The sequence below is a fragment of the Halyomorpha halys genome, unplaced genomic scaffold (genome assembly GCF_000696795.3).
Source record: "Halyomorpha halys isolate HHAL.00 unplaced genomic scaffold, Hhal_1.1 Scaffold522.1, whole genome shotgun sequence".
NCBI lineage: Eukaryota > Metazoa > Arthropoda > Insecta > Hemiptera > Pentatomidae > Halyomorpha > Halyomorpha halys.
Window position 1 is genome coordinate 396,174 of NW_027107635.1, and position 10,724 is coordinate 406,897.

The 10,724-nt window shown below is 30.1% G+C and overlaps 1 protein-coding gene across 2 annotated transcripts in view; it reads right to left on the reverse strand.

Moving 5' to 3' along the window:
- unc-13-4A (BAI1 associated protein 3) overlaps nt 1-10,724 on the reverse strand; it is a 413,601-nt gene that overhangs the window by 68,562 nt on the left and 334,315 nt on the right. The window contains exons 7-8 of one of the 2 annotated variants that reach the window (XM_067046008.1): nt 9,973-9,999; nt 8,893-9,067 (exon numbers count right to left, since the gene is read on the reverse strand). In XM_067046008.1, the coding sequence (XP_066902109.1) occupies nt 8,893-9,067; nt 9,973-9,999 (202 nt within the window). The remainder of the gene's footprint in view (nt 1-8,892; nt 9,068-9,972; nt 10,000-10,724) is intronic. The other variant, XM_067046009.1, reaches the window with a different exon arrangement.

Below are 10,724 nucleotides of genomic sequence, written 5' to 3' on the forward strand. Positions count from 1 at the left end.
TAGATATAGGTAAGGAATAGAATGGCTTTACGAGGGAGCTGTTTCAGAATGTGTGCTGTGATAAGATCGTGGCCTCCATATTTTTAAAAATTTATTTATCTATTTAGATTAGAAAAAAATATTAAAACGCTTTATTTACTTTGTATAATTAAAAAAATATTTCAATAGACTGTGACCTAAATAAAAAAGAAATAATTTTCAGAAATTAAGAAAAAGTAATTACTTATACCAATTAGGAATCCAACCATATTTCAAATAAAATTTTCTTTTTTCAATTTTGAACAAAACCAGAAAACTTCTAAGCAGAACTCAGAAAAAAATGGGTTAGCCAACGGTGTTACTCTAATAAAATCTCTTTTAAGGTAGAATTTTAATAATACATTATTATATAATTAACATAATTTTAATTTATTTATTTAACGATCTTTTAATTAACTTTATAGCTATTCAATATAAATATTCTTTCAAATATTTATATTAGATATTAAACTATCTCTAAACTTAAGGAAATCCAAAGATGATTATTTTCCGTGCAAAACTATTCGGAGAATTTTATTTTAGTTGTTTTTCACGAGATATTTATAATTCATCAACAGGGTCTTATATTATAATTTTTAATAAACGTTTTGGTTGAAATTAATTAATAATTAGCCCCTCTTTTACACGCAATTTGAGAGAAAAAATAATACAAAGAAAAAGTCATAATTTGGACAGTTGGTTTTTTATTTTGTCTTAACTTTTGACAAGATAAAATATCGGTTTTCAGGAATTGAGTAAACAGAATAATTAATTAAGTTAAATAATCGTAATAGTAGGTTTTTTAAAAAAGACTTTACTCTTTTCAACGATTATTAGTTAGGAGATAATAATAATAATAATAATAGATCATAAATAACATAGAAATTAAAATAAATTAAGTTAGCAGGTAAGGATATTGAGGAGAGTACGAAATTAGGGACAACTAGGGCAGAATTCTAAAAACTAATTGAACAAATAAGGCTTGACAAAATAAAATAATATATTATAGAACTAGAAACATTATCAGTTAAATGATCGCATAATATAGTAAAAATTCTAAATTATCACCAAGATCCAAATAAATTCTATACAAACATTAATACGACAAACAAGAACTTATTCTGCATTTGTGTAGAGCTATAACTGTGGCTCTAACTATAGGGAATTAGAAGTCATATAAAACGTATATATGCTGATAGCAAACAATCTGCAGCCCTCGGAACACCAAAATTTCGAACATGTCTGAATTACAGCTCCTGAATATTACACAGAACACATACTTATTGACTCAAAACCTTTTCTTTCTTATTCCCACTCCTGAAAATCCGTTTATACAAAAATTAGTAGACTGGGACAACCAATCACTAAAGAATTACACCCAGAAACGTACAAAACATTTACTAACAGACTAAATTTGTTATCTGGACCGTACAATATATATTATTTTTTATTTATTTATTTTATTTATTGATTTTTAATTACTTTTTCAATTTATTCCGTAGGTGTTATTTTTTTAAGTTCCACTGATAAAAACTAAAAATATATAAAGAAATGAAATTCAAAGCACCTCATTGTATCATGTGCAAAAGTTATTTGGACCCATAGACCATGAATTTACGATCAACCTATAGTGAAATTTATAATAACTATAAAAAAAAATAAATAAATAAAAATTACTCGTTTAGGCTCAGAGATCATATAATTAATAAACATTTGAGGTTTGGTAGATCGATTTCTATTGGTTATTTCTTACAGGAAGTTCGTTCGTTCATTTTTGGTTGGTGGCGTAAAACATCACTAGTCATCGTCATTTATTTTTTATTTATTTATTATTATCATATATCATTATTTAAAAAACATTTTTTTTAGAAATTTTTGTCTGTTCGGTATTATATTTATAACTGCTAATTTGATTTTAAAAATGAGTATTAATTCTATTCTTTTGTTATCGTATCTTACAGGAAGTTATTCGATGCATAAAAATGAAAAATAATTAAATCAATTACTTTAATTTAAATTGGATGTATTATTTAATTCCACTGAGTATTGGTCCTTCAATCCTTTAATTTAATAAAAATATTTAATTTAATAAATTACTGATGGCCTGATTATCATTATGTTTTTCTGCTGAGGCAGTACTGTATACTGTTGTTAATTCGTATTTACATTTGATAAAAATTAAATTAATTTGTAAACGAACGTTTTAATTAAAGTCTACATCAGAATGTCCTAATTTAAGTAATTAAAATGAAATTTTATAATGCCATAGCAGCAACGGAACTTCCTTGTTTCAAGAGTAAACTGGTATTATAATATAAATTGGGGTTAATTAAATTAGAGGTCCATCCTTTCCTACATTTGTTCCTTCATATTTTTGATCTATAATCTTTTTATAATTATTTTTTTAATATAAAGGTAAAATTTTCTTGATAAATAAATTATCAAAATAATACCGATACAAATAAAATTTTAAAACTTTCGTACTTTATACTTATATATAAAGGGCCTTTCAGGGTTAAGTATCCTGTCTCGAAATATAAATGAAGTATCTCAATATAAAAAAAGTATTCTGCAAAAGGTAGTCCGTTAACACTTTGTTTAAAGCACATTAACGTCTAAATATTTTCATTGTTATGAATTATTTATGTAATAATTAATAAATTGAGATTGATAAATTAATTGAATCTAGTTGTTCAATGTGATTGCCTTGAACATTAAGACAGGCATCTTTCTTCCAAAGTAGCAGTGGCCGAATGGTATTATGTGCTATGTTTCGCAAGTTCTCCAGATCACCTGGATTATTTTGATCAGGGTGACATTAAAGCCCTGTCAATGACCTTAATTCATTACGAAGAAGGATAATTGATAATTGTTTATATTTGTATTTGTTTTGTTGACAATTTTTACATTTCATTACTGAAGTAATTGGAACATATATTAATTTATTTACTAAAACCTAAATAATCGATGATTTAGACCAGAATATTTCTGGAACAAAACTTTAACGTACATAGTTTCATAGGGAATATTTTTTTCTTCTTTTGAGATCCTTAATTCATGTCTTCAGTTAGGATACTTCTTAACCCTGAAACACTTTGTATCCATACAGGGCAACCCATAAATGAGTATATGACGGTCATATTGTTGGAGCAGATACTGTATCTTAACAGGAACAAAAAAGTCCATATGACGATATTTACATTTCTAAAATATGATATCAATAGGTCAGAATATTTGTGGATTCCAAAAGGTAGATAGATTTATTTTTGGCTACAGAGATTAACGAGATAAGAGAGTTCCTAATATCAACAATTGATCTGTGAGGCATTTCACTAACTCTTCCGCTTTGGGTGGCATGAGATTTTAATAAGAAGTTCTACTTAAAAGCAGTTGCTGTAAAAAAAAATTGTAATTTTCGTCGATAAAATAGGAAAAATATTTAATTGTATTTATTTAGATAAAAATTAAGACTATTTAAATTAAATATGGTTCTCCTTCTTGGGTGCTTAATTTATTTTTTATTTTTGCTTCTTGGCATCCTTAATGGACCAAAATTTTTTGCACCAAAAAAATTAAACTCTAATAAATATATATATATATAACGCTTCTTTTTTGGCATTTCTAACTCATAAACATTTATAAGAAATCCTCATCTTTAATTTAGTAACTCTTATATTTTTTTAAGGGAGCCTTTATGTAGATTTATTTGAATTGTTTCTCCTAAGGTTCAATTCCTGCTCCCACAATATGACCACTCATTTATGGGACACTCATTATTTTTTTTTTAAATAAAAAAAATTTAAGGTACTTTAAAGGAAGATTGAAAATTCAGCATTGAGATCTGTTCGACTATTTCAATGATATTTTTTTTCCTAAGCCCCATGGCTGCGTGAGGTTGAGGGAAAGCTCTTTTACTGCATTGGGATTGCATTTGAAGAGGGAGCTGAGGAAATTTGATATTTTGGATAAGAGGTAATGTTGTGGGTTAGTCTAATGGTTTCGGGGCACACCATGTTTATAGTGTCAGTAATGGCTCAGTAACTTGTCCTCAGTCTAGTCTGAGGCTGTTTGTGTAGGTCTGCCATCTTTGTGGCCGTCCTGTCGGTGTCAGTGTCCTGAGAGTGTTTATGCAGTGCTGGATGCTATCAAAAAATTTGATGTGCCTCCTCGTCATGAACTCTGTCACCGTTGGTAGTTTGAGTGTTGTATGTATGTGGTCAGTCTTTGCTCTTTGTAATGAAGTATACCGTACTATGCGCCTGATCATGCTGCTCTGAAACTGTTGGAGCTTCTTGGCTGTTGTTGGTGCTTTGTTGGTCAGTAAGGGTGCTCCATAGAGTAGGGTTGGCCTGAGCACACTTTTTAAAATTATTAATTTGAGGCGGAGGGAGGGATTAGAAGAAGATAACAGGTGATTTATTAAGCCTGTAAGCCTGTTACGATCCATCTAGTATTCAATATCACTTAGTTGTACATTGATTCATCAAGTTAAACCAAATTTGTTCAAATTTGAGACAATCGATTCTACAAATTTGTACTTACGGCTAGTCGCTTTTGACCAGAAGGTTGCTGTAACACAGACCCGAATATTTGTAATTTCAGTTTTGAACGACTTTTAATTTTTGAGGGAGGCAACTTAACAGTGCAATTCCGCTAAAACTAGAATTGTGAAATTTGTATGTTCGTGATAATTTTTCTTACTATCTATATATTACATATATTGGTAAGTGAAAATAACTAAATTTCTCATTACAGAACCAATGTTTAAATTCACAAGGATACAGCAAAATGTATCAGATATTGCATACCTCAATAACAAAACATATTTACTTGGGACTCATTAGACCGAAATACAGCGATAATTTGTGCTCATAAAAATATTTGTCTATTCCTGTTCAACTTCTAGACCTTCACGAGCTTAAAAGAGTAGAAGTCGATATTCGGCTGGTATCGAGTTGTTATCGATGTTAGCTGATGGGATTAGGCGAGAGATTGGATTAGGCCTCCAGCTGGAAGGGGGATCTCCCCTCGTCTCCTTATTCTTAAAACTTGAACTTGGAGCTCTGAGAACGGCAGCATAGTCCTCAATATATCTTTCAGGCAAGAATATGAGCAACCTTTGGATATCTCTGATTACAACAGTTTTAAGATTGAATAGAATAAGTCTAGGATTATATATACTTATATACTTTATTCTAGATTTTATTTCCTAGGAAGTTGCTTGTTCTTTTTAGTAAGATTTTGAGGTAAAAATGAACTTCCTTTAGAACATTATCAAATTCTATATTTATTTATCAACGTTTCGGGTTTTCCCTTCAATCTACAAGAAATTTTGTCATACGGTCTATTTATTAAAATGTATAACACAACCTACAGTATAGGACTGGGAGTTTTGGCCGAAAAAAAAAACATTGTTGAAAATATCATGTGTTATTTTTCTTGTTTTTTTCTTTTTATAATTTTATGTATTCATCTGTCCCTTAAGCACAAATAATGTAAAGTTATACTAGGCAATATCTCTTTGGATATTTCTATATGCCAGTGTGCATTTGTCTACCGCCTTATCAATATGTCTATATTTAATAAATGTTGCTATTCACGTTGAATATTCTTTTCAAAATAAAGTCATAAGAATTTCAGTGGATGCTCCTTGGTTAGTAACAAACAGCCTATTTCATCGAAAATTACAAATAGAGACAATAGAGGATTATATCAATAAAAGGTTCATGAAGTTCCACTCCCAGTTACCGACATTTAAAGGAGCAGTGACCTACAACTTGGGAAATCCAACCACAACACGAAGACTGAAGCCCAGGCTGCTGCAGGACATCCTGTTATAAATTCTGTATTTATCAGTTCTGTTATTGACGCTCTAAAATTTTATGTTTTATTTTCATCTTTCCTTAAATTCACTTTTTTATCTCATTTTATAAGTCAATTATTTATTTAGTTAAATCCATAAATGTCGTTGTTTTTGTTATCAAGTGTACTTTTATCTTTTAATTATTTCTCTTATAATTATCTTTGATTAAAAATTATTATTTTAATCTATTTACTTTACCTCAATTTTTTATTTATTTATAACATTGTATATAGTTAGGGTTGTCTTTTGTATGAGACTATACAGACCCCCCCCATAATAAATTAAAAAAAAAATGTACCTCTTACATTAACTATGTAAGGCCCACCATACCGATCTGGTATTAAATAATAAACGATTGAATATTATGGTTTCAAATCGGAGAACATTATTTTTAAATGTTTTCCGGATTTCTTAGGTCTCTACTTATATGTCTATCTTATTTATTATGTCTCTACAGTGTGTGTTTATGTTTTTTGTCAGTTTTGTAGTTTACAGTATTGTTGATATTTTTGGTTATCATGATATTGTTCAATAAAGTTGTTATAAATTCTCACACATAATATTTTAATTAACTTAAAAAATGACAAATGAATATATATGTATATATAATCCTTACAAGAAGTAGGCATTTGTTTAAACTTACATACATATTCGTAACATAGTGCAATCGATTATTTTTTTATTTATTTAAGTGTTTCAACCACTAGGACCATTTACACTGAATTTAAAAAGTTAGTAGATTACAATTAACATATTCACAAAGTTACAAAGTGAGAAAGTTATAAATTAACAATTATAATTACAATTACAAGTTACATTACATTATAATTACAAGTTACAAATTAAAAATTACAATTACAATAGCGCAGTAGATTAAAGGTGTAGAAATAAGTGTTTAAAATACACCTAAGAGGAGGAACTACCGGGTAGAGTTGGATAAACACTTCAAAGATGAAACTGGCAGCAAGAATATTTAAAGATTTGGCAAAGGAAACGATCATATATGATATGGATGAGGTAGGGATTAGTTATTTAAAATCAGACAGAGGATTTTAAAGGCAAATTAAAAATACAGAAATGAAAATCTATCTGTATTCAGGGACGCTTAATACTCAAATAATAAGAATGCAGACAATTTGAGCACTACTTGCCTGACTAAAGTTAAATAAAATTAAATACAAAAATAATAATTAAATTATTCATTATCTTATCTTATATAAGATAAAGAAAAGTTACATATGTATCCAAGTTTGTACGTATATTTGTTATTTGCAAGCGAGAGGATAGATACATGATTTATTCCAAGGAGGAGCCTTATATATGGTTATTAGTTGAGAATTCCAAAATGAGGTAGCTCGAACTGAAAAGGATTTTATTAAAGGAAACAGTTCTTTGGGAAGGAATGCACAATTCGGTAGTATGGGATCTTGTATCTAACAGGTGGTTGGAAAAAGGCAGGGTAAGGATGTCAATAATATTTTTTGGTTCCATAGAATATGAAAGCGCCTGGAAGGGAATTGTCTTCGGATATTGGGATAGATCGAACGGATTAACAGTGAGTTATATGAGAATGCCTGGGGTTGCTTTTTGGTTCTAAAGGATTGAAAAAAGTAAAAGTCTAAGAAATATTGCCGAAAAAAAGAGAGTAAGGGCACTAGCTATCAGCTGGTGGAAACATGGGAGAGCCTGGGAACCCCCGAGTTGAATCAAATGAAATAATGCATTAGACTCTACAGTCTTATCCCATGCTGTTATAGGCAGCCATTATATAAGTGGTGGAAACGAGGGAGAAGATTAGGAGGTAATGGGGAATACGAGTCACAGAATTATGGAATCTTAGGAACTGTTTAAGTTGGATTTTCGGTTCGTTTGGAAAAGATGAATATTTCGTGACAGGCTTTGATCAGCAAATGGCTCCGTCATTTTTAACAGATGTTTGGAACTGAAAAATAAGACAAATTCCAAGCTTTGCCCATTAACAGGACTTACTTGATGAGAAGAAAAGCTTATATCTCAGAGCTGCTCCATTAGAACTAGACAAATCTTTAATGTTTTTTGAGGAAATACAAAACAAATGCAAATAAAAAGTTCGAAATATCATGACCGAATTAACCTATACTTTAATAAAAAAACAAACAAATTATCCCCGGGTTAGAACTGAGACTTTTATTCCTGAGGCTACAGAAAATTAGAGGTCATTGAAAATTTATGATGAGGACGGTAAACAACTATCTTCAGCTCACCAGAATTTTTAAATGTCTTCTGACGGCTCTTGACGATTGAAGAGTACACGTACTTACTGACACAAAATGTCTTCTCTCTTACTCCCATTTCTAATGGGCTCAAACAAAAAATAATAGACTATGACAAGTCATCACTAAAAAAGATACTTTATACCTATATTATCAAACAATGAGGTGATTTGGATTTTTTCACAAATTTTTATTTTTTAACTAAAGAAAACGTTTTCTTTCTTACTTCCATTTCCGATAATTCGCTCAAACAAAAAATATTAGTCTATGACAAGTCATCACTATAAAAGATACTTTATACCTATAGCATCAAACAATGACGTGATTTGAATTTTTTTTTCACATATTTTTATTTTTAACTGCAGAGAACATTTTAAAATAACTAATTCATTAAAAAAAAATGTACATAAATTATAAGTAATGAAGAAATGAACAATTAATACACTTATTAGTTGTTTTAATTATTTTTTTTAATTTTATGATGTAGGTTTTTATGTTTAAATGTTTTCTGCAGTTAAAAACTAAAAATATGTAAAAAAAAAAGAAATTCAAATTGCCTCATTGTTACATGCAGTAGGCATTTATACCTTATTATGTTTCATGAAGAAATTATAGCTTTAGGACAAACTGCATATAATAATTGATAAAAAGAACTTGCGTATATTGTTATTATTTGATTTTAGTTATTAATTTTGAATAATATTTATTGAACACAAGCAAATAATTATTAGTTATAACTACAGGTGATAATTGACTGACCTGTGATGCTTCCTCAGCTTGTCGTGGACTGGTTCCTTCTCAGTGGGGTCGAGGCCCCCCTCGCTGAGGGCCCTGGAGGTGGCACCCCGTCCTGGGCTCACGCAGGGGCTGGGCGGAGGCGGCGAGCTCACTGCCCCTGGCTGGATACCGAGCATGCAGTAAGGGTCGCTGAAACCTGATTGGTGTCTATGTCAACAATAAGTTTTTTAATAAACAAATATTACAAAACATAAGTAAATATCCTGCGATAATACATTGGAAACATATCAATAATATTAATTACAACTAACTACAGGCAAACCTTCAATGTGAGCACTAGAGTGTTTAGATACTCCCAATCCTCTAAAGATGGGATGAAGCTTCTAGCTTAGATGATTACTTGTAAATCCGCTACTTCTATAATGAATATTAATGTAAAATTTTATAACTATATTATTTTATGTATTATTAATAATCCAAACCTACCAAACCGGGTATTTGGAGACTTAATTAATAGTTAGTTACACTTCGAATAATTAAATAGTTGCAATTTTGAATAGAATATTTACATAAATAATATGGAAAAATGTTATTGATTTCTCTTAAAAGAATACTGTTCTTGAATTCGTTTTTTTTACCTTCTTCATTACTACTTAAAGATAATAAAGTGGCAATGAAGAAGGTACATCGTGTTTTTTTTTGTGGTATAAGAATAGCCGCACATTGTACCCAGGATTCAAAACAGACCACGATTCACCATATCTATAAATTAATGTTTCACTACAGTACCGTACATCGGACCTGGCACATACACACATACAACCACACCCACACATGTCCCATGTGCTACTACCTTGTTCTTCTTTAAGCCATATGACGGTGCTGATGGTATACTTAGCATGTTGTTATTCTGTGTTTCTAAAGTTTCAACCCTAAGCTGAGTGCACAATGTGGTTTTTTCAAATTTATTTATTACACTTTACACATCCTGTTGATTTATCGCTATCTACACTAAGATTTTTTAAATGTGTCTCTCGCATGTGCTTGCAAAAAAAAAGAAAAAAAAGAAAACAGGGTGGTTTAAGGTCACTTATAACATACCACAGGAACCCGATGCATAAAATCCATCTGAAAATAATTTTAAGAATAATAGTGCATCCAATAAAACACAGTATAAGTAATTAAATAACATTAAAATGTGTGTCAAAAGAGAACCATAACATATTAATTTGGTGAAGTAGTGGGTAAACCGTAAGCCTTGGTATACCAAAAACCGTTTTTTTTTTTAAATATTGCCAAAACTGTGGTATAGTACTACAAATGAGTCCAAACTTAACACAGAAACTAATGAAAACTAATAAACTAGCATAAACTAACGGTCCTAGCCCAGGTCACTAAGCTTTCAATTGGTTTGATGAAGTAACGAATTAGAGATTTTCATTCAAATAGGTGCTTCTCGGTTTTTCACTTATAAGTACTAAACGGCATATTTCGATGAAGAAGGTATGCTAAACACATTTAAGAAAATTATATTCAATGAGAATCATAGAGAAATAATTCGGGGGGGGGGGGGGAGGTGTGTTCGTAAACCACCGCTGTTTTTTCATGTCAATGGACAATCAGAACAGGTGGTTTTCCGTCATACGACTTGATCAAATTATTATTTTACGGTGTATAGATGTAAAATTAAAAATACAGCCCAGAAAAAAATATATGACTGTTGGATGATCAAATACGATCCTGTGAGATTCTGATTAAAATGAATACAAAGAAGTGCCAATCAATATTAATCAAATTTATTAGAAAATTTTATCTCTCATATTTACTAGATTTCAGGCAGCAAAAAATGTTAA